Here is a 25578-nt window from a genome sequence, read left to right as displayed (position 1 = left end):
TACTAAAGGCAGGTCATGTTTAACTAATTTATTATTCAATTAAGCAGTTTCTGATTCGGTGGATAATGAGAGAAGTGCAATCTCGACTTTCACAAGGCATTTGAAAAGGTAACATATGGAAACTAAAGTGAGGGCTTGTGGAGTAGTTAATTGGCTCAGTGATAGGTAGCACTGAGTGACGGTGTGAATGAGCTTATGATTAAATCAAGTACCAGTACTTGGGAAACAAGTTATTTCATTATTTCCCACCAAATACTAGACCATTGGAATGGAGGCTTTTTATTTGGTGCCAAAACAACTCATGCACGTATTTACAGATGCTGGTGTAAAATATATTTATTTATTTATATAAACTCGTTATATCTGGAGCACGTTAAAGTAAACATGCTCTCGTAACATGAAGACTGCTGGAGATGTCACAAAACATGTGATTCAGCCAAGTTTCATTGGTCATGAAGCTGTGTGGTCGGATGAGTGCTCACGGTCACAATAAATACTTTCATGGTGATTCATACGAAGATCTGGTTGCAACAGAACGTGCTGCACTGCCGGGAACCACAAATCAAAAAGAATCAAAGGCCCCAAAATGAACAAATAATCCACATTTATCATCAAATTTAAAAATAATGAGAAACAAGCCATATACTCAAGACAACATGCAATTGTGAAATCAGAGGCTTTTGTATCGTAAAACAATCATTTCCACATATCATGCCCGTATTTCTCAAGCTGGGGACAAAGCAGGTAATGCGTACGTCTTCGCAAAACACATGAAATGAAACAAAACTGATCCCAACTCAAACACAAATGCAAGTAAAGTTGATAATTTACATAAATGGCTTCCGTTTATATCGGTGACAAATTCCTGCCCCTAATTAAGAGAACCACCGAAAGTGCGGTGCAGAGCAAGAATCTTCTAAAATCGGGGTTTTCCCCCATAAAATAAAAGTCGTGCCCATTTTAAATAGGTTGTGGCTATGAGACGCTTAATTAAGGTTGTTTAAAACGAGACAAAACCTTACACGACCAATAGTGATTCTCGTCCCTTTCATTCACCGAACTGGTTATTTTGACGCTGTCCGTGAAGGAATTTTTGAAGATAGCCCAGGTTTGTAGCAAATCAATCCGTGCGTCCTCTTCAGCCAAAACTTCAACATTCTTCGATTCCAAAAGAAAAGAATCAGAAAAATGGGATAACCAAACTGATCACGTCTCCGTGGGCGTTGAGATCCGAATGAAAGACGCTTTAATGACAGTACGACGGAGATAAAGTTTTCAGCTTCACGTGAACTATGTCCTATCATATTCGATTGGACACCAAATGCATCGTGTCCAAAAATCTGGCACCTTTGTCGAAATCCAGCAAGATCTCAATTTTGCAACAGGATGACTGAAAATACACATATACTCTCAGAATGTCATCACCCTCCCATTTTATCAACATTCAGCAGTGTCTCGGCTATATCACCTCTACCCGCTTAGAGATCCAGACTGGATTACAACCACATAATCTCTCCCTCCCCTAAAAAGCAGCTGACTGAGTCTTACCTCAACAAACCCCAAATACCATGCCAGCTTTCCTAATGGATAGAAAAGCAATATATTAAAATATGTAAAATTTCTTTCTCAAAATGCTGGGTCACCAGACCACATGTTCCTTTGCAAATTTCACATTCGCCAAAGTTCGATAGTCATAGTTCTTCATAATCCACTCCCACAACAGGCCCCAATTCGTCATCTTCTCCTGCACTGTCTCGACCAACCCGCTCATCCCGTCCCTTTGGCCGTTTCTTCTTCTTCTTTTTCTTTTCACCCTCCTCTCCCAAACCATCTTTCTCTTTGCTTCTCCGCTCTCTCCCTTTCTTGTCCTCCAAAGCCTGAAATAAACATCCCAAAATATAAATATATATATATATAAACATACATTTATTTAAATAAAGAATGGTAAGAGTAAAAATTTACAATTGCAATCTGCTTCTGTCATCATGCATCTTCTTATCTCATATATTATCAAACCCATCACCGAAAACTCACCACCTTTTCCTTCTCTTTTCGCTTCTTTTTCTTCTTCTCCTTCACCAGAACTTTGTCTGTGGAACATTGACAGAATTGCCAAGCAACGGGAAATATTTACCGATTTTTTTTTTTTTTAAAGAAGAAGAAAACGTTAAAACAAAACTCAAACACAAAACAGTTTTACCTTCGTCATCAATGCTGTTTCTTTCTTCTGCAATGAGGGAAAATGTATCAGGTATAGGATGGGGATCCACAGGGATGGGGGGAAGTGGTGAGGGAAGCAGACCAGGGAGAGTAGAGGAGGATCCTGGTTCAACATCAGAAATATCAGAAGGTTCCTGCCAGGTTGGAAACTCTTCCTGAAAAGGGCAAGATGGGGGTTTGCAGGAGAGAAAAGAGGGTTTAACAGGATAAAGAGTCAAAGTTCTTCATAGTAACAGATAAATGGGTGAAGGATTTTTAAAATGGAGCGAAATATGTGATACGAAAAATATCAACCACGACACATAATGTGGCTTGGTGGTGGAGTGGTTAAAACCTTTTTGCATTGCCTGACAGGTGTAGGTTCGATTTTCATGGCTGACAGAAAAGCTAACCTGAAGACGATGCATACCACCAGGTATATATTTTTGCCAAACCAAGACTTTTGCAAGTCAATTACGTTAGTGGATTACTAGGTCTTCTAGGATGTTAGTGGATCCATTTGGAAAGCTTTTCTATCCATTTGGAAAGCTGGCATGGTATTTGGGGTTTGAGGTAAGACTCAGTCAGCTGCTTTTTATGGGAGGGGAGTTAGTGGATGACTAGGATGATGAGGTAACCAGGACTTCTCCCATTTGGTTGTTACCAAATTGGTAGGATAGGTCTCAAAACATTTTTTGGGTCTTCTTAAAGGATACGGTATTCCCAACCACCCGAAACTTGATATTGTAGGAGATGCGGACAACGAGAGGGTGAAACACTTCTTCACTTGTTCAAGGCTCCTTTATTTCAACAGAACTAAAACCCGACCGGAACTCATGCATCTTTTATAACTCAAATCACTTCCGCCCCAGCCTCTTAAGGGGGCATGGCTCCAACAACCGAGCGCACGCCACGACCATACCATCAATAGACCCACTGGTCCCGTGCCTGTGGATTATGCCTCAATGGGGTAACCCCCACATGTGCCTCCCCAGAATTCACTCGCACGGGCAATGTCAGTTTTTGGGGGGCCTTAACCACCCAGCCGAAACGACCCCTGATGACCCGAGCAGGGACTGTTAGCGGCTTGGCGGTAGGCGGGCCAACCGGGGACTTACCCGACGGAGGACGGCCCCGCCATGGGGGTTGAGCCAACCGAGGGGGCTGGTCTAGGTCCAATTGAGCCGGCTTGAGGCGGTCCACTGAAAGGTGGTCCGGTTTGCCGCCGACGTCGACCACGAAGGACTTGTCCCCGGCCTCCAGAACGCGGAAAGGCCCGTCGTAAGGCGGCCGAAGCGGCCCCCAGTGTGCGTCATGGCGAACAAAGACGTACTCCGCTGTATGTAGATCCGGCGGGACGTGGGCCTGAGGCAAACCATGTTGAGATGTGGGCACTGGTGCAAACATTTTGGCATTCTCCCGTAGAACCGACCGCTGACGGGCAGCGGACGAGGGGCTTGTGGCATCAGGCATGAACTCCCCGGGAACCCGCAGCGGCTGGCCATAGACGAGCTCAGCGGATGAGGACTGGAGGTCTTCCTTAGGGGCTTTTCTGAGGCCCAACATCACCCACGGGAGTCTGTCGGTCCAACTGTCATCCCGGAGGCTGGCCCTGAGAGCAGCTTTCACTGAGCGATGGAACCTCTCACACAATCCATTAGCCTGGGGATGATATACAGTGGTGCGATGGAGCTTTACCCCCAACCCCTGGGCAACAACACCCCAGAGCTCTGAAGTGAACTGGGGCCCCCTGTGTGAAGAGATGTCAGAGGGGGCGCTAAAACGGGCAACCCAAGTGCCGATGAATGCCCGGGCCACATCGGTGGACGTTGTAGATGTGAGCGGGACGGCCTCTGGCCACCTGGTGGTCCTAACGACCACCGTGAGGAGGTGGGTGAATCCCCGCGAGGGGGGGAGGGGCCCTACCAGGTCCACGTTAACATGGTCAAACCGTCGCTCGGGCACTGTGAATGGCGCCAATGGGGCTTAGGTATGGCGATGCACCTTCGAGCGTTGGCACTCAACGCAGGTGTTGGCCCAGTCGCGCACATCCTTCCTGAGCCCGTGCCAAACGAACTTCGCTGCTACCAACTTTTGCGACGCCTTCCTGCCTGGGTGAGAAAGACCATGGATGGCATCGAACACCAGCCATCTCCAGCTGGTGGGTACGACGGGGCGAGGCTGTCCCAAAGATACGTCGCACAGTAGCGTGGTGCCCATGTCCTTGAACGGCACATCAGACAGTCGAAGCCCCGTGACCACCAGCCGGCGGGGCTGGACATCCGGGTCGGAGATCTCATCGGCCGCCATGCGGGCGTAGTCGATGCCAAGGTGAATCGCGCCAGCTATGGACCGGGAGAGACAATCGGCGACCGTATTATCCTTCCCAGCAACATGTTGTATGTCCGTCGTGAACTCGGAAACGAAGGAGAGCTGGCGTTGTTGACGGGCAGACCACAGCTCCGAGACCTTGGCCATGGCAAAAACCAGGGGCTTGTGGTCCACAAACGCCGTGAACGGGCGGGCTTCCAACAGGTAACGGAAGTGTCGGACAGCTAGGTAGAGGCCTAGGAGCTCACGATCGAAGGTACTGTACTTTCGTTCGTTAGGGCGGAGCTGCCGGCTAAAATAAGCAAGCGGCTGCCAGGCCCCGTTGACCCACTGGCTCATGCATGGCGCCAACAGCATAGTACGAAGCGTCCATGGTGAGAGAAATCGGTGCCTCGGGCGACGGATGCGCCAGCATGGTTGCGCTGGCGAGGGCCAGTTTAGCATCCGTGAAAGCCTTGGACATCTCCTCGGTCCAGTCGATGGCGCGTTTGGTAGGCTTGCCCTTGAGGGCCTCATAAAGGGGCCACATCAGCTCGGCCGCCCGGGGCACGAAACGATGGTTAAAGTTAACCATGCCCAAAAACTCCTGCAGGGCCTTGACGGTGACGGGGCGCGGAAAACCCTTCACAGCCTCCACTTCAGACAGCAGTGGGACGGCCCTCTCCCTCGTGATGCGGTGGCCGAAAAAGTCAATTGAGGCAACCCCGAACAAGCACTTGGCCGGGTTAATAATCAGGCCGTGCTGACTGAGGCGTTCAAAGAGCGCTCGGAGGTGAAGCATGTGCTCCGTCCTGGAAGCGCTGGCGATGAGTATATCGTCCAGGTAGACCAGTGTTTCCCAACCGTTTTCTGATCGAGTACCACTTGGAGGTCCCGTACCGTCGCCGCGTACCACCTGGTTTCAGAAAAACTCAATCCGCGTACCACCTGGTTCCAGAAAAACTCAATTCGATAAGATATCAGGCTTATTTCAATTTAATGCGAGGGCTGCATCTGTTTCTTCTCCACCAGCTGGTCGATGCGGGGCATAACTTTGCTCACAGCACATCGGAAATCATGAAATATATCAGAAATCAGAAATAAAAAAATTATCAGGCAAAATCTTTTTTTGTTAAGGTTGAGTCGCGAACCACCTGGAAGGCCCTCGCGTACCACAGGTTGGGAAACACTGAGGTAGACGAACAGAAACGGCAAATCCCGCAACACGCTGTCCATCAGGCGCTGGAAAGCCTGGGCCGTGTTCTTGAGCCCAAAAGGCATGAGGAGGAATTCGAAAAGCCCGAACGGTGTAATCACCGCAGTCTTAGGAACATCCTGTGGCCGGACGGGGACCTGGTGGTAACCACGAACGAGGTCCACCTTAGAAAAAAAAAAAACTTTACCGGCCAAGCGGGCAGAAAAATCCTGGATGTGCAGGATTGGGTAGCGGTCAGGGGTAGTGGCGTCGTTAAGGCGGCGATAATCTCCGCATGGGCGCCAACCGCCACCCGGCTTCGGCGCAATGTGGAGAGGTGAGGCCCACGGGCTGTCAGACCGTCGCACGATGCCAAGGCGCTCCAACGTGTCGAACTCCGCCTTTGCGATAGCGAGTTTCTCCCGGTCGAGGCGTCGAGCCCGGGGCGTAGACAGGCGGGCCGGTGGTCGGAATGTGATGCTCCACTCCGTGACTGACGACAACGGCTGAAAAGCTGGGCCGTGTAAGGGCCGGGAACTCGATGAGGAGGTGGGCGAACTCATCAGAGGTCGAGAGCGTGCAAGCAAGCCTCGTCGAGGCGGACCCACTCAGCGAGCATGGAAGAGAACTGAATGTCTCCGCATTAATGAGCCGCAGATTTTTAACATCCACCAATAGGCCGTTGGTGCAGAGGAAATCAGCGCCCAGCAAGGGGGTGGACACCCTCACCGTGACAAAATCCCATGGAAACCGCTGCACGCCAAAGCACAGTGCAACGGTCCGTTTGCCAAAAGTCTGAATAGCACTGCCGTTGGCGGCTTCCAGGGTGGGGCTGTGACTCCCGGCCTCCCAGTCCAATGCCGACGCAGGTAGAACGCTCACGTGGGCCCCTGTGTCGCAGATGAAACGACGTCCGGAGTCTGTGTCCGAAATGAACAACAAACTGCCCGAACGGCCGAAGCTCATAGCAGTTAACGAGCGCCGGCCACCCTGTTTCCCGACTCGCTGAAGTTGCAGGGTGGCCGGCATGCCTTGGCCTTGGGCCCACACCTTGCGTGGTAAAAGCACAAGCCTGGGGCCTTCCGCCGCTGGGCCGTAATGGCGGCCGCAACGGTGTCCGTCAGTGGCGTAGGCTCGACGGGGCCGGGGTCCCATGCGGCCGCACTACATTGCTGTCTGGCGGAGAAAAACTTGTCTGCTTCCCTGGCCAGGGCGCGGAAATCCTTAACAGGCGAGTTGGCCAGGGCTGGCCATACCTGTCCTGGCAGCTGTTGCAGGAACAGTTCTTTGAAGAGGAAACATGGTCGGTGGCTGCCCAGGAGAGACAACATGTGGTCCATCAGCTCCGACGGCTTGGAGTCACCCAGCCCGGGTAGAGAAAGGAGCTGACGGGCGCGCTCGGCCTCAGTGAACTCGAAGGTTTCGAGCAGCAGCGCCTTTTGCGTCTTGTACTTCCCGCCCTTCGGAGGATCCTGGAGAAAGGTCACAACCCTGGTCGTAGTGGAGCCGCTGAGCGCAGACACGACATAATAATACTTCGTGTCATCAGCAGAAATGCTCTGAATGGCGAATTGCGCCTCAGCTTGAGCGAACCAAACAGCAGCTTGTCGTTCCCAAAACTCCGGCAGTTTAATCGAAACTGCACTAGTCGCCATGTTCGTTTGAAGCTCCGAAAACATTCAAGAGCAAGACGGGGTCAACAATGTAGGAGTTGCGGACAACGAGAGGGTGAAACACTTCTTCACTTGTTCAAGGCTCCTTTATTTCAACATAACTAAAACCCGACCGGAACTCATGCATCTTTTATAACTCAAATCACTTCCGCCCCGCCCTCTTAAGGGGGTGTGGCTCCAACAACCGAGCGCACGCCACGCCCATACCATCAATAGACCCACTGCTCCCGTGCCTGTGGATTATGCCTCAATGGTGGTAACTCCCACAATATATACATTTTTACACAGATAATAGTACGAATATCATTACGGTAATTACCATATAATCTGTGATACAAAAGAAGTCATTTGCTATGTGGACGCATTAACGTCTGTCTTGCTATTGCACAGCTAGGGATCTACAATTTGCTCTTGGGAATACATCACAAAGATCAGTTCTCCAACCCGAAAACATCATCTATCTATAATTCCAGTAATCTCTGTGTGTATGTATGTATGTATGTATGTATGTATGTATGTATGTATGTATGTATGTCTGTGACCGCTGTTTCTCGACAACCACGGGTCCGATATACTTGAAACTTGCCAGGTATATTGCTGGGGACCCGAGGATGTGCCTTTTCAAGGTTTCATATTAATCGGACAAGTAGTTACCGAGCTATGTCCAAAAAACGATTCAACCAATCAGAGAGCAGCGAGTTATCACGTGTGCCGAACGTGGCGAACAGACTCTGCCTCGGACGGCACATTTGAGAGCGTATTCATTTATTTCACGTTGGCAAACTATGTTGCCGCTATGTTGGCGTTAAACTATGTTTTAAAACTAATTAAAACTAATTTGCGATTCTTTCGCTTTCCTGCGCGTTTGTGCACGCGATGGCGATTTCTTTACCAAACTCCGCAAGCCGTTCGCTTTGGACCAAACCATTTCATGTAAATAGAGGGGGGGGGGGGGGGGGTTGTCACCGTACTCGCAAGCCGTTCGCTTTGGACCAAACCATTTCATGTAAATAGAGGGGGGGGATATAATTTTAGATATAGATATAGTACGGGCATGCCCTAGTTTTAATAAACATGCCATTCAGGCTTTAAAAACACTGCAGAAATCCCCTTTGGGTTACAATGAGCTTATTGTGATGGTGCTGGGAAATTGGCTTATGCAAGGACCCATTGTGTCCCAAATTGTTAGAGTAGGGGTAAGCAACCCCTCCTCCCCCATCAGGCTACTCTGCCAGCAAGCCAGGTAAGGCCAAGCCATCTTATCGTTGCAGTCATGATATGTTCCTTGATCTTCTTCCAGGTGCTAGGTTAGTTTATTGGATTAGAGGGCCTTGGAGAGATCGCTTAATTTAGAGGTATCTAGAGGGGCAGGAGCCAGAGAGCAGGATCGAGGGATTAGCGGGGCAGTTTGGGTCGGGCTGAAGCTGGCCATCCTGCCATCTGCCACCGCACAGTTCTGCCACCGCACGCTTCTGCCACCGCACGCTTCTGCCACCGATGAGATCATCCGCCAGCTTGTTGCATCTGCTGCTGGCTTGTTACATCTGCTGCTGGCTCGTTACATGCGTCGATATACATGATAGATAGACAAAATCCACCACTCCTAATGTGTCTAAAAAATCACCATTCCTGCAAGCCTTCATTTTAGGTTCTGCCCTTTGTAAAACTGTCTTTATGTTCTTTTAAAGCTTTTGCTAGGCCATCAGCACCAGTTTAGGTGTGGAAACAACTTCATTCCTGCTTGAGATGGAAAGGGGGAAGACCTAGCATGACTGACCAGTCGAGAGGGTTGGTCCACCTCCATCAAACGGGACCCTTGACCAATGGCGAGAGAGGGGAGGGGCGTAGCACATCATGGATGATGCCTGATGCTTTAAAAGCAGGTGGAGTGAGGAGTTGTCCAGAATCAGCCTGGGAGAATGCTGCACACACTTCTTCGTTCATGCAACCATGCCAAGGCCACGCCCCACCTATGCCAGAGCCATACACTCTACTCTCTTCCAGACCAGACACAATGTTACTGTAAAATTTTTCCATGAGTACCCAGTATTTCAGTCTCTTAGATTACCTCTGTCTTATATACAGGAGTGTGAATGTGGGCCCAGATTAAGGATATAGATAATTAAGGAATCCTGTTTATTCGTTGTTTCGTGGGTGCGCCTGTTTCAAAAACGGTAAGGGATTTTATTGCCATTGATATTTGTTCTTTGTATTCCTTGCCCCATGTGACCATTACTAGTTCGATTAAATATACCTGATCTCAGGTTAATTTGGGTTGTCGTGGCCAATTTTGTAATCTGGAATGTCCGTTGGGGGTTGATTGGCTACGCTGGGATGGTGCCTGGATCTTAAGGCCATGTACCTAGACTGTTCCATGTGTCTCTCGGCTTACTCGTCCATTATTTGGAGACTATGAGCACAGTACCAATTAGCGTAACACCCGGTTAATTTGACGGTCACACCTGCATGGTATTGTAGTGGAAAGATATGTAATGGCTGACCCAATTTCAATGCAGTGACATTCCAGACAACTTCAACAAACCCACGGGGCGACAATATATATATATATATATATATATATATATATATATATATATATATATATATATATATATATTTATATATATATATACATACATTTATATATATATATACATACATTCATATATATATATATACATACATTTATATATATATATATACATACATTCATATATATATATATACATACATTTATATATATATATACATACATTCATATATATATATACATACATTTACATATATATATACATACATTCATATATATATATACATACATTTACATATATATATACATACATTTATATATATATATACATACATTTACATATATATATACATACATTTATATATATATATACATACATTTATATATATATATACATACATTTACATATATATATACATACATTTATATATATATATACATACATTTACATATATATATACATACATTTATATATATATATACATACATTTATATATATATATACATACATTTATATATATATATACATACATTTATATATATATATACATACATTTATATATATATATACATACATTTATATATATATATATATATATATATATATATATATATATATATATATATATATATATATATATATATATACACAAAGAATTAAGTTAAGCACCCCCCCCCCCCCCGTTTTTTTACAACCTCGCACATTACAAGTTTGTTGTCGTCAAAACAGTGTAATATACCCATGATATTGCTATATTTTCTGGAGAAGTGATATTATGGTCACATAAAAACATAACAATCATGCCGTTTTCAATATTTTATTCTGAATAATTTAAGGTGAAATTTTTTGGGAATTTTAGGCATATTTTCACCTCAATTTAAGTATGGAGCTATAGGTCCATCACGGACAGTGTGGATGACGTTTATGTTTTCTAACGTACAGTCATTGTTCTGAGAAGACCTCTAGCGATCTTTGCGTCAATAACGTGTGTAGGACCCACGTGATCGGATCACCGACTCAACCCTACGTCTCATAGACCCTGTAAGCCGTCGTATGCGTTGCTGTGGCAGGTTGTTCCATTCCCGATGTAATGCACGTTCCAATTCATCCAGATTGGCTATTGGAGGGACCATCTTCGCAATTTGTCGTCCCAACATGTCCCAAACGTGCTCGAGGGGGTTCAGGTCAGGACTGTACGCAGGCCAGGGGATGGTTGTCACAGCACCTTGCTCCAGCAAGGCTCGGACGTGTCTCGCACGGTGAGGCCTGGCGTTGTCCGGAAATCCTGAATACCACCGTAATCCCGCACTTCGATGACCACACCCTCGCCAGCAGACCCATCTTCATGGATGACAACGCCAGGCCTCACCGTGCGAGACGCGTCCGAGCCTTGCTGGAGCAAGGTGCTGTGACAACCATCCCCTGGCCTGCGTACAGTCCTGACCTGAACCCCCTCGAGCACGTTTGGGACATGTTGGGACGACAAATTGCGAAGATGGTCCCTCCAATAGCCAATCTGGATGAATTGGAACGTGCATTACATCGGGAATGGAACAACCTGCCACAGCAACGCATACGACGGCTTACAGGGTCTATGAGACGTAGGGTTGAGTCAGTGATCCGATCACGTGGGTCCTACACACGTTATTGACGCAAAGATCGCTAGAGGTCTTCTCAGAACAATGACTGTACGTTAGAAAACATAAACGTCATCCACACTGTCCGTGATGGACCTATAGCTCCATACTTAAATCGAGGTGAAAATATGCCTAAAATTCCCAAAAAATTTCACCTTCAATTATTCAGAATAAAATATTGAAAACGGCATGATTGTTATGTTTTTATGTGACCATAATATCACTTCTGCAGAAAATATAGCAATATCATGGGTATATTACACTGTTTTGACGACAACAAACTTGTAATGTGCGAGGTTGTAAAAAAACGGGGGGGGTGCTTAACTTAATTCTTTGTGTATATATATATATATATACACTACCGGTCAAAAGTTTTAGAACACCTCAATTTTTCCAGTTTTTATTGAAATTTAAGCAATTAAAGTCTAGTGAATAACCTGAAATGGTACAAAGGTACGCAGTAAACTGCTCGAGGTTAAAAAAAAGAAAAAGTTTAGGTTAGCAAAAACTGGAAAATAATGTAAATTGCACAGTTATATTGTAAAAAAAAAGGACTTCTTCAGGGAACAAGTAATGGGTTAACAACTTACAGCTGTTCTGCAGCAATGTAAGTAAATTAAGCCTTGAAAGTTGATGAAAACAATTCCTACAGGTGTCCCAACCTCTGCTGATTACTTGATTATGAACCCTCTGTCTGTATAAAAACAGTATTGGAACCAACTGTTATTACACCCTCTGAAGCATTATTTGGACAATATTGCACTGCAGGAAGTAGTATATTGCTATCATAATGGCGAGAAAAGGCAATTAACAAAGGAGGACAGACAAACCATTAAAACCCTTAAAAGTGTAGGTCTTTCCTTTAGAAAAATTGCAAAGAAAGCCAAGGTGTCAGTATGTGCAGTTTCCTACACCATCAAAAGGCACTCGGAAACTGACAGGAAGAGGTCTGGCAGACCCAAAGCCACAACAGAATCAGAAGACAAGTTTCTGAGAGTCAACAGCTTGCGTGATGGGCGGCTCACAGGACAACAGCTTCAAGCACAGCTTAACACTGGTCGAAAGTAAGCAAGTCTCAGTTTCAACTGTGAAGAGAAGACTTCGAGCTGCAGGTTTGACAGGTCGAGTGGCAGTAAGAAAGCCATTGCTAAGATGGCAAAATAAGAAAAAGAGGCTTGCCTGGGCCATGAAGCACCGCCAGTGGACTACTGAAGAATGGAAGAAGGTCTTATGGACATTCCACAAATTGCTCGTCAACTCTTCCATTAGCCTTGGCCTCTGTATTTAAAAAAACAAAACAGCTCAGTCGAACTTGTCTTATTAGTCTCCTACAAGGGGACTCTACGTTTGCTCTCCATCTGTCTGTCCCACCTGTGGTTTTCTGCACTTTTTTCCATGCCCTTTAACATATTCAAATGAAACTTGGTACATGGCTTCATTATGATAAGATACAGAACAAGTTCAAGTTTTGGGGCGTTTCATCAATTTTCCATGGAGTTGTGCCCTTTTTGGACTCAGAATATATCACATTATATACCGTACATGGGTCAGTTTTCTTTACTTTTTCCCCTTGCCCTTTAATAACATATTGAACTGAAACTGGGTGCACAGCTTTATTACGAGTTTCAGGATGTTTCATCAATTTTTAAAATTAGTTTAAAAAAACAAAAAAAAAAACAAGAAACATGAATCGGCACCGGTAGGGCACATGGATTGCAAAGCAATTCTCACTTTTGTGTTATTTATCTGACCTTTGACCTCGTGAGCCCAAAATCTAATCGGTTTATATTTACCTCATTATATATACCTGCACCAAGATACCTTCAGCTGTTATCAAGTTATTGCAGTAACGAAAACCTATCACGGACGGACAGACGGACAACCCGAAAACTTCATGCCTCCGGCGACTTCGTCGGCGCAGGCATAAAACGTGAAATACCTTCGTGGTCAAACCTTTGAATGAATCATTCGCCTCGTAATCGGGATCGTCCAAAATGAAGGAGAGCAGCTGATCTGGGGCAGGACCTTCACAGTCGCTCTCGTCCAACAGATGTTCAAACTTTTCTTCTCCAGAGCCCCTTAAAGTTTCCTCTTTTTGACCACCCTTGGCGTGGTTTCCCAGGTCGCCCGATGCCTTGTCGCTCATGGCCAGCTGAGCCAGGTTAAGCACCGCATCCTTCGGAACTGCACAGGTAATGCAAAAATGGACAAAGCAGCAAGCGATTTCTTTTTAAATTACACTAATCACACGAATCGTTTTCCTTCCTTGGAAAGGTGTGCTGTTTTTGGTGTGCTTGCAACAAAGGGACATGGTTTGCAACGTCGAAAGAAACGTTGCACAGACTGAATAATTCGACATTAAATAATGCTAAAGTCCAGAAAAGTATTCAACAGCTTTAGAATACAAATCAAATTCTCAAATTGCATGCCTAAAGTGACTCTTCAAAACCTCCTCTCAACATCACAGAGTTTACAGTGGATGAGTCGCCATTGAGATCGATACCACAAGGTGTAGCAAAACAGACAGTCAATTTAACATCATTTTGACGCGACCGTGCTATGTTGGATAAATAGGAGTGGGAACATTACGTCACCCCTTACAACAGCACACCCCATTTTGTCTTCGACTAGAAAGCTGGTTATATCACTTTTACTTTTGAACAGCCTCAGTGGCTTTTCATCCGGCATCACATATACTAAAGCTCATTATTTATTTTCAGTATCAGGATTATTTCCCAGATTACGATATTCTATCTTACCAGATGTGTGGGATGAGACACTTTGATTTTGAGGTTGCTTTCTGGAAGAATCAGGGCTGTTTGTGAAGGAACATGTAAAGAGGAGAATTCAGGCCATTTTCAAACAACAACCTCCCCTTCACAAATACATGTTTACAATGATTGCATTCATAAGATAACACCCCTTCCATCTTCCGAAGCCTAGGCAAACATTACAAATTCCCATTTGGTGGTCCCATCTAAGCACTTACCTCCCACTTTCTCAATTCATCCACACTTTTCTAGCACTTGCAATTCGAGTAAAACGACACCGATATCCGTGAGCTCCTGTTCCCCTGTTCTCCCACAGGTGGAAGTAATCTTCCTGTGTCTGTCCAATCGCATAGTTTTGTTTAATGCTATAAAGCAGCACACTCTGTATATGCCCATTGCCCAATGTACACTTTCTGCCCTAATCACTGTCTGTAGATTTGCTCCTCCAGAAGTCACCATTACTTGAAGGAAATAACAAGCGTTACGCCTAGGTCCCCCGTCGGGGAAGTGATGTGAGTTGACAAAGTGGAAGACGCAGAAAACATGCTATGATATGATATTTCGCTCACAAGGTTCAGACAAACATGGAGGTGGCCATCTTGGATTTCGACGTGGCGACCCAATTTTCAATAGCGTTCTTCCTTATGCCGAGATACACCCACACACCAGATTAGAAGTTGGTACTACGCTTATTTTTCAAGATATTTCGCTCACAAGGTTCAGACATATATATGGTGGCGGCCATCTTGGATTTTGACGTGGCGAACCAATTTTCAATAGGGTTCTTCCTTATGCCTAGATACACCCACACACCAGATTAGAAGTTGGTACTTCGCTTATTTTTCAAGATATTTCGTTCACAAGGTTCAGACATATATATGGTGGTGGCCATCTTGGATTTTGACTTGGCGACCCAATTTTCAATAGCGTTCTTCCTTATGCCTAGATACAACGACAAACCAGATTAGAAGTTGGTACTTCGCTTATTTTTCAAGATATTCCGCTCACAAGGTTCAGACATACATGGCGGCGGCCATCTTGGATTTTGACGTGGCGACCCAATTTTCAAGAGGGTTCTTCCTGAGGCCGAGATACACCCACACACCAGATTAGAAGTTGGTACTTCGCTTATTTCTCAAGATATTTCGCTCACAAGGTTGACATATATATGGTGGCGGCCATCTTGGATTTTGACGTGGCGACCCAATTTTCAATAGCGTTCTTCCTTGTGCCAAGATACATCCAGACACCAGATTAGAAGTTGGTACTTCGCTTATTTTTCAAGATATTCCGCTCACAAGGTTCAGACATACATGGCATCAGACATACATGGTGGCGGCCATCTTGGATTTTGACGTGGGTTGCACCCACACACGAAATTCGAATGCGGTCCTTCGCTTATGCACACACGCATGCACACACGCACGTACGCACGCACGCACGGACGGGAAAACCATAGTCCCCCTTTCGCTCCGCGGTGCGACAGGGGACAATAAGTATAAAGGGTCCTACAGCTCACATGAGACGGACAAGAATTACTCCAATCCAAAATCGGGATGCATCAAGCATTCAGACATTTTTGGCTCAAGGATGAACGAGGTAAAATGGAGATTTTACGTTACTACATCTGTATTGCACCCAATACAACAACAACAACAACAACAACAACATGCATTTTAAAGGCCATTTTCCCTGCTAGAGCGGGGGTTAGCCTTGCGGTCCCCATGACAATCTTCTCCATTTTGCCCTATTTTGTGCATCTCCCCTTGTTAACCCCCTTGCCCGCATTTCTTCTTCCACCATCTTTAGCCAAGTCTTTTTCGGTCTTCCCCGTCATCTGCTTCCTTCTACATTCATTTCCATCACTCTTCTCAACCAGTCACTTTCATCCTTCCTCAACACATGACCAAACCATCTCAACCTGTTCCTCTTCACAGCATCAATCACAGGCTCTATTCCCATCATCTTTCGCAATTCATCATTTGTCTTCCTCTCTCTCAACGATACTCCACACATCCACCGAACCATTCGCATTTCCACCCTTTCCAACCTTCGTTGCTGCTCTACGTTTATTACCTTCGCAAAAGCGGAAAGTTATGTTTTGATCGCTGTGTATTTATTTGTATGTCTGTGTGTGTGTGTGTATGTTATTCGCATAACTCAAAAAGTATTCAACCGAATTGCATGAAATTTGGTGGGATGATTGGTTATTATACGGGACACATTTGATTAGATTTTGGGAGCAATCGGGTCAAAGGTCAAGGTCAAGGTCACGAAAAGGTCAAAATCGTATTTTTACCAAGTACAGAACAGTAGCTGCGGCGAAGGTATGCGCTCTACCGAGTGCCCGTTCTAGTTACCCATGTCTCGCTCCCATAAATCATAACACTTCTCACACATGCAGCATACACCTTTCCCTTCAGCTTCAACGACACTCCCCTCATCATCAGCACGCCACCCAGTTCCCGAAACTTCTTCCATGCACATCTCACTCGAGCAACCGTTGCCGAGTCTGATCCACCTTCTCCATTCAGCATGTCTCCGAGGTAGCAAAATGTTTTCACACCTTCCAGCTTCACGCTGTCTCCAAGATCCAACTCAACATTTCCTCCATCTGCAGCTCCCTCTGTGCACACCTTACATTTGAATGTAGCTGCCACACTGGTTAATGACCCTCTCAGACCACTACATTTTTGATGAACCCACTCAGCGCACATTGTACATTGAATGGAGTTCACTCCGACACCCTTCCTACACACAGCACAGGGCCACTTCCCAGTTCTTTCCACCTCACCACATGCTTTACCACGTGCCATCACCTTCGTCTTTCCGATATTCACCTTCAGACCTTTTGTCTCCATACATTCCTTCCACGTGTTCATCTTTTCCTTCAGTCCATCCATACTTTCCGCAATCAACAACAGATCATCTGCATACAACTCCCACGGTAAACCCTCCTTTACGTTCTGAGCCAGCACCTCCATCACAGCTACAAATAGTAGAGGACTTAGTACCGACCCCTGATGCACTCCCACCTTCACCTCAAACTCACCACTGTTCCCGTCCCTCGTCCTTACAGCTGTGCACGCTCTTTTGTACATTGCCATCACTACTCTGATCAACCATTCCTCCACTCCTAACTTCCTCAATGCCCATGTCAATACTTTGCGTGGTACCCTATCGAATGCTTTCTCCAGATCAACAAACACAAGAAACAACTTCTTCCTCTTCTCCATGTACTTCTCCTGCAACTGCCTCACAATGAAAAGCGCGTCTGTCGTTCCTCTTCCTGGCATGAATCCAAACTGCATTTCGTCGATCTTCACTTTCTTCCTTATCCTCCTCTCCAACACCCTTTCCAATACCTTCATTCCATGCTCCAATAACTTTATCGCTCGGTACGAGCCACACTCCAGAGGGTCACCTTTCCCCTTGTATAGAGGGATGAGGGTACTCAGTTCCCAATCCACTGGAATGCGGCCTTCTTTCACCACCAGATTACAGATCTCTGTCATTCTCTTCACACCCCAACTTCCTGCTGCCTTCAACATATCTCCCACAACTCCCGTCGGCCCTCCCGCTTTTCTACCCTTCATTGCTTTTATCGCTTCCTCAACTTCCTTCTCAGTTATCTTCTCTGCCGGTCCTAAAACAGGGTTACTCTCTATGTTGCCATCCCATTCATTCTCTGTATTCAACAGCATTTCCATATATCTTTTCCATCTTCCTTTAATTCCATCTGGGTCGACAACGATTTGTCCCACTTCATCCTTCAAGCAACTCACCTCCATCACATCACACCTCTCTTTCGCTATCTGCTTTGCAATCCTGAATACTGCTTTCTGACCCTCTTCCGAATCCAAGCGTTCTCCGAACATTTTCCTACATGCCTCCTGCGCCTTTGCTACCTCTTTCTTTGCAGCCTTCCTGGCTGCCTTATAACTTTCATGCTCTGCTGTTTCTGCTCCCGTACCCTTCGCCTTCTGCCACTCCTTGAACTTCTTCCTCTTCTCGTCAATCCTCTTTCCAACTTCATCATCCCATCACCATGTTTCCGAGTGCCTCGGTGGTCCTTTTGTCCATCCACATACCTCACCAACGGCTCCCAACAGACAAGCTGTCATTGACATCCAACCACTTTCAAGCTCAACCACATCATCCTCGACCCTACTCAGCCTCTCTTTTAATGCCTCCCTTACTGTCAGCTCTTTCAACCTCCACACCTTCATTCTCGGTTGGTACTTCACCCGCCGAGCTCTCCTCGCACCTTTCACCCTTACGTCGCAGACAACCAAGTGGTGCTGTGAAACAGCCTCCTCCCCCGGGATCACCTTTGTGTCCCGGAGGTGCCCCCTATCTCGCCTACGCACCATCAGGTAGTCAACGGTTGTCGTCGACCCACCTGACATGTATGTAACAAGCTTATTATCCTCTTTCTGGAACTGAGTATTACAAATCAACAAATCAGCTCCATCAGCAAACTCCAAAATCCTTTCACCTTCTCCATTTCTCACACCATATCCGTAACCCCCATGAACTCCGTCAAAACCATCCATACTCCTTCCCACATGTCCATTTAGGTCTCCTCCTACCACAACAACTTCCTCATCTTTCACGTTTTCCATCAGCTTCTCTATCGCACACCAGAACTTGTCCTTTTCTTCATCGCTTCGACCAACCTGCGGAGCATATCCCGAGATGACGTTCACCAAGAGCTTTCCAATCATCATTTCACCATCATCAACCTATCACTCACTCTAGTCACACTCACCACACTGTCTACAAACTCCTCAGAAAACAGGACACCAACACCATTCACGCCCTCCGGGCAGCCTTGCCACACAAACTTGTATTTCTGTCCCTGCCTACCCTTCACCATTCTCACACCACTTCCCTTCCATCTCGTCTCTTGCACACAACATATGTCCACTCTTCTTCTGACCAATACTTCCACCACTTCTCCTGATCTCCCTGTCATTGTCCCTACATTCCATGTCCCAAACCTCAGAAACCGATCTCCACTTCGGGCTGTACCCTGCCCACATGTAGTTGTAATTGTCATGGTTCCCTTTTTGAGGCAATGTTTTTATGGCCGGATGCCCTTCCTGACGCCAACCCTCTTAGTCGTCTCTTACGACACGCAGGGATACGGTGTACCTATTCTTATCCAGGGTACACACCGGTATCCAGGGTACACACCTCCCATTCAGGGAGGGCACCCAATAAATGAAAATAAATCCTCCATGTTGATCAAGTCTCATGTTTCGTACTTGAGTAAAGTCTGGAAAGCCTATCTGACATTTTGAATCTTTTTAATTTGGATAGAAGCTTTATCCCTCGTCAATATGGTCTAGAAAAGAAAGCAATCACCATTTTGAATGAAATCCCACATTCGAGCAAAGACCCAGATAACATGACCCACAAACTGAGTTGGATACCCTGACAAACTTGACAATGTGCAACTTAATGATGGTTTCTGCCAAGATCAGTCAACATTTCACCATCACCTACAGAATATAAATGAACAAATAAACAGACTAGAACGGCACTCAGAGCGCATACCTCCGCCTGGTTGGCCACATCACTCAATGGTGAAGAATCACTTTAAATATTATACGAGCCGGATCCAGATCCAAATCTTCACCAAAATTGAATCGATTTTCCTCGTCACACACAACCTGTCCATCAGGTTTCGTCCAAATCCGTCCATAACTTTTTGAGATATCCTGCGATGTATCGTTTTTGACCCTATCCCTCAATGTCTCTCGGTCCCTGCTCTCAAATGTTGCGTTTGTGTCCTTCCCCCTCTCTCCCCATCTTGTCTACCGCTCCCTATGTTATATGTTTTATGTGTCGGTTTGTCTTTCTGTGTGATTAATGTTCGCTCTTTCACGAGCCTCGACCTTGTATACAAAAAAATGGTGAAAAATCACTTTGAAAAATTAAATAATGATCATATCCGAATCCACATTCAGATCTTCACCAAAATCGAATCAATTCTTCCTCGTCACACACACACACAACCTGTCCACCAAGTTTCGTCCAAATCCATCCATAACTTTTGGAGATATCCTTCTACGTATCGTTTTTGCCCCCATCTCCAAATGGTGAAGAATCACTTAAAAAAATTAAACTAGCCAGATCCGAATCTGGATCTTCACCAAAATCTAATCATTTCGTCCTTGTCACATATGCTACCTCACTGCTAAATTTCGTCCGAATCCGTCAACACCTTTTTGAGATATTTTGTTCACAAACAAACAAACAAACAAAAAAACGGACAAGCGACAGACAGGGGTGAAAATAACCTCCATCCACCTTCGGTGGTGGAGGTAAAAACTGGTGGACTAACAAATCATCATGGAATAACGTCCCCAAAATGGAGTTCCAGGTAAATGAAATGCCCTGTGAGCAAATGCCAAACAGGAATGGTGAGTTCAGCGAAAGCAATGCCTAATCACCATAGTGATAACAACACTGTATTCTTACCTGCTTGTGGTTCTGGTGATGGTGACCAAAGGCTCTGTGGATTCAGGGAGGGCATATTGGTCGCTGTCTGTATCAGGCTCTTCCTCCAGCCTGGTCACGAGTGGGTTACCACCTGACTCTCCATCACTACTGGCACAACAACCAATAATCCACAATTCAATTTCGGTCAAAAGTAGGAACGTAAAGGATTTCATAAGGGTTAATGATTATTCAATTTTCTTTAAAACAACCTCGTGTACATCTGTTTTGTCTCCACAACTACCCGTCTGCCAATCTGAATGTTCCCACTGTAGTCAGGTTCAGTATGTCCAGATTTAAAGTTTCGTTGGATTATTTGGGGGATTTGGAAAACTATATATTTTTGGAAACTATATTGTATAGTCAGTCAGAAAACCAATGTTGCTATTTGCACAGACTCCTGTATGGCGGCCATCTTGGATTTTCAAAATTGCCGCCGTAGAACTAATTTTTCTCAATATCTCAGCTTCTAAATAACAGAGCTTTGATTCTAACGGCTAAACATACATTTTCAAGGGCCCCGAATCCAATGGTAAGTTCGATAAGCTAGACATGACCATAGAGCTCCTATGTGGCGGTCATCTTGGATTTTTCAAACTGGCCGCCGTAAAATTGATGTTTCTCAATATCTCAGCTTCTAAACAACATAAAGCTTCGATTCTAACGGCTAAACATACATTTTCAAGGGCCCTGAATCCAATGGTAACAAGTTCGATAAGCTAGACATGACCATAGAGCTCCTATGTGGCGGCCATCTTGGATTTTTCAAACTGGCCGCCATAAAATTGATGTTTCTCAGGATCTCATCTTCTAAATAAGATGGAGCTTTGATTTTTCTAAATCCCAAAAACAATCCAACGAAATCTAAAATCTGGACATGCTGAACCTGACTGTGTTGACTGTAATGAGAAATACTATTCTACTGCGAGTGTTTTGCCCTTTGTGGGCCTTTGTGGCATACTGCCAAATAACACACAGATACTCCTAATGTTCATGAGAACTTAAAATCTGTTTATGGGTGGACAAGCTACTAAAGTAATAAGTTTGATCCCCAGGGTACAGCTGAGGAAAATAATTAGTTTACAGCGTGTGTTTTTGTATTATTTATATGCTGAGCAATATACCTGATATTGTGGTGATGGTGGTAGTGTATTTGTAGCCTATTATACATCAATATGTCTGTGGTGGTGGTTGTATATATCGGTGACGGTTCCCTTTGCTTTGCTGTCTTTGCAGGTTCTACATGTCACATTATGAGTGAGATGCAACAAGATGGTGAAGGGGCCCAGGAGTCCACGAACTGTAAGCAGTGCATTTTATGCAAGGCTGATGATGTCAAGAAAAGATCCTTGGTGTTAAACCCCAGAATAGATTCCTACCAACATTTATTGAAGACAATAGAAGAAAGGGCCAGTTTGCATGATGGCATCTACGTTCAAGTCCATAAACGACTCCAAAACAGCACAAAAGAAACACTCTCTACAGAGAAGGCAGTTTGGCATCGCACTTGTTACTCCAGTGCAACTAACAAGAGCGAGATACAACGTGCCAGAGACCGCGATGCGCATGCAGTAACAACTGGACACTATACTGCAAAAAAACGCGGACAGAAGAGAGGAAGCACAGAAATGGACGAGCCAGGCTCATCAACATCTGATGCAACATCCCCGTTCACACGCTCGTGTACAGTGTCACTGGATAAAGAGCAGTGTTTCTTCTGCCAAAAAGATGATGGCCAACTACTCTACCAGGTTAGGACTGAAAATGCTGGTCAAGAGCTTAGAGAGGCTGTAGAGAAGTCCCAAGATGCATTATTGAAAACACGATTCAACACATGTATCTCACCAGGTGATGCACACGCAATTGACCTTTCGGTACCACAAATCTTGTTGGAGAAGACATGTGTTCCATGTAGTACGAGACAGACCTAGCGCAAACAGAAGCAGTGCAGACAAAGAACTATTGCTGCAACGGGCAAGTCTGATTGAGATGATCAACCTGATAGATGTCAAAACACAAAACCAAGCTTATCTCTCCATGGATGACATTGAAACCACTTATGTCAATATGATTGGCGCAGAACACTTGGAAAAGCATGTACCTACATTCAATAGAAAGTGGCTGAAAGAAAGAATCGTCACTGAGTTGCCAAGCGTGACATCTGTTCTCCAAAAAGACCGAAGAAAATCGGCCATCCTCTACTGTCCAGATGCATGTGAGGAAAGCATGGTTCATTCTGCAATCACAAGTGATGGCGATGACGAGAACAACATGAAGACAATCTACAAAGCAGCACAAGTGATACGGAAGAGCATCGCAGAATTCATTAAGAAGGACCAGGAAGCAAATACCATACAGGTGTCCAGCGATATCAACGATGTTCCGGCTGAACTATACACCATGATCCGCTGGGTAATGGTAGGGCCTGTCGACAAGCTGGAAACTGAGAAGAGGACCAGTGTTGTTGACAGATCAACACTCACTGTGAGTCAGAACATCATGTATGGATTCAAATCCAACAGACAGGTGAAGTACAAACCAAGCAGCGAATCCGCAACATTCAGGCCACCCCATTCAAGAGAAAACCCCCAAGTCCTGGGATTGGCTCTGACTGTCCATCATGACACACGCAACAAAAAGCTGATGGGACTTCTCAATGCACATGGCTACTGTGTTTCAATTGTCCGCGCCCTCCTCATGGAAACTGCTCTTGCCAATGCTGTCGTAGAAAACACCAGGCAGTTTGAAGGTCTGTACGTGCCACCATTCCTGAAAAGGGGAGCCTTTGTGTTCTTTGCTGCAGACAACACGGACTTTGCCGAGGATACTCCTGACGGGAAAGGAACCACTCACGCAACGATTACTGCAGTGTACCAGAAGTCAGATGTCCCTGGAGAACCAGTTGCGCAACCTCTGATCATCGGTGATGCACAGAGTCTATCGGTCACTCCATACCATGTAGATGTGCTGCACTCTGACAAGCCGAAACCACAGCTTACGAAGAGAACAGAGGAGTTTGTCATCAACAAGGGGGTCTCCAGATCCTATCAACTGACACAACTGGGATGGGTTGTTGCTTCTGCTCTATCCAGGATGAAAGCGAGGGAACACTCCAGCAAGATTCCAAGTTGGGCAGGATACAACTCGCTCTTGTCTGAACGCCAGTCCATGACTCGGGTTGGTGCCTTGCCACTACTTCCAGAGGTGGCGCATGAGTGGCCAACCCTACTGACCGTGATCATGCAAGCCAGTCAGCTAAGGATGTTGGCAGTTGGTGAAGATAATCCCACTGTAATTTCATTTGACATGGCCCTCTACGAGAAGGTGGTGCAACTGCTGGATGCAAGACCTGACTTGAAACGCACAGTCGTCCCCAGACTGGGTGAGCTGCATGTTGTCATGGCGGCTCTCCGAGCCCTCGGAGCCTCCATGGAGAACTCAGGCATTGATGATGCTTGGGTAGAAGCTGATGTCTATGGTCCAGCCACGACGCGGCAAATCCTGAAATGTACACACTACAAGCGGTCTCTCCGTGCCCATATATATTCATATGTAGCACTTTATGAAATGGTTCTGGAGGAGTTCTTGAAGGACAACCCACAAGTAAAGGATGTGTGTTTCGAGGCAACAGAGGGAGTAGAAGCTGCCTGTGCTGAGACGAACAAGTGCACGAAAGCTGAATCTGTAAAACAAGCAAACACCAAACTCCTTCAAGTCTTGACATCTGATGGGGTGGTGACGGCACTCGAGGAGTGGGAAGCACGGAGATCCAAGAATGCAATGTTCAAGTCAATGATGAACTATCTACATCGGGTGGAGACAATCCTGTTATTCGTGGCAGCATCACGGAGTGCTGACCTGGTGCTTCACCTCCAAGCTGGAGAAGAACTGAGCAAGTTATTCTTTGCCATGGACCGGATCAAATACAAGCGGCTCTGGCCCCGATACATCGCAGACATGTATGACCTAAGAACCAATCACCCTAAGACCTGGGAAGAACTAGGAGCTGGCAATCTATCAGTAACCAAGAATGACATCCCGTTTGTATCCATTGGACCAGATCATGCATGTGAACATCTGAACAAGCTGATGAAGATTCACTCTGAACTGATTGGCATCTCTAACAATGCCAATGCTAGACAGAGATTCTTCATGGTTACACCAGAATTATCACGCCTGTCAATAGACTTCAAGAGTCAGTTTGGCCTGGAAGGTGACAAGATCACAGAACATCATGACCTTGGTCCAAGTGCAGTCAAGAGGGAGCATGAAGCAATCAACAAGATCAAGGCTGCGATACTGAGTCACGGGAATCCATTTGACACTGAAGGTGACAAGCTGCACAATGTGATAACGAATGCTTACATCCCAGACGAGTATGTACCACAGATCTTGAACATTGATGTCACTGGTCAGAAGTTGTATGAAGACTACGTGTCGGAGCGTATCGATGGAGATATTCGCCTCTGGGCACCAGTCAAGAAGGAGAACAACAAGATGTTCACGTCTGGGAACAAGAGAACCACAGTGAAACTCAGAGACAGGACTGTGGATCTGAAGGAGACTAAGGAACTGTACGGAAGGCTCATGGTCCTTGCCAAGTCAAACAGAGACGTCAACCAGAAATATGCCATCGGAAATTACGAGTTCACTGTGACACCAAGAGCACTGTTCGCTCCAGATGGGACAATTCTTCCATGCACTGACAAGTCGAAGTTAATTCATCTCCTCGACAAGTTAGCAAGAGCAGAAATT

At 45.6% G+C, this 25578-nt stretch overlaps 1 protein-coding gene across 15 annotated transcripts in view; it reads right to left on the bottom strand.

Moving 5' to 3' along the window:
* Positions 1–263: 263 nt before the first annotated feature.
* Positions 264–25578, bottom strand: part of RABL6 (RAB, member RAS oncogene family like 6) — a 67428-nt gene continuing 42113 nt past the window's right edge. For 6 of the 15 annotated variants that reach the window (XM_078767382.1, XM_078767373.1, XM_078767376.1 and 3 more), the window contains exons 13-18: positions 20806–20934; positions 14305–14360; positions 13485–13729; positions 2201–2375; positions 2035–2090; positions 264–1877 (exon numbers count right to left, since the gene is read on the bottom strand). In XM_078767382.1, the coding sequence (XP_078623508.1) occupies positions 1692–1877; positions 2035–2090; positions 2201–2375; positions 13485–13729; positions 14305–14360; positions 20806–20934 (847 nt within the window). In that variant the 3' untranslated portion in view covers positions 264–1691. Of the gene's footprint in view, positions 1878–2034; positions 2091–2200; positions 2376–12423; positions 12824–13484; positions 13730–14304; positions 14361–20805; positions 20935–25578 lie in introns of those variants that run through there. The other 9 variants (XM_078767384.1, XM_078767383.1, XM_078767379.1 and 6 more) reach the window with 4 other exon arrangements.

Source organism: Myxine glutinosa, chromosome 13 (assembly GCF_964187855.1).
Source record: "Myxine glutinosa chromosome 13, kmMyxGlut1.1, whole genome shotgun sequence".
NCBI classification, from domain to species: Eukaryota; Metazoa; Chordata; class Myxini; order Myxiniformes; family Myxinidae; genus Myxine; species Myxine glutinosa.
The sequence above is the reverse complement of the archived record's forward strand: the minus strand, read 5'-3'. Positions and strand labels throughout refer to the sequence as shown.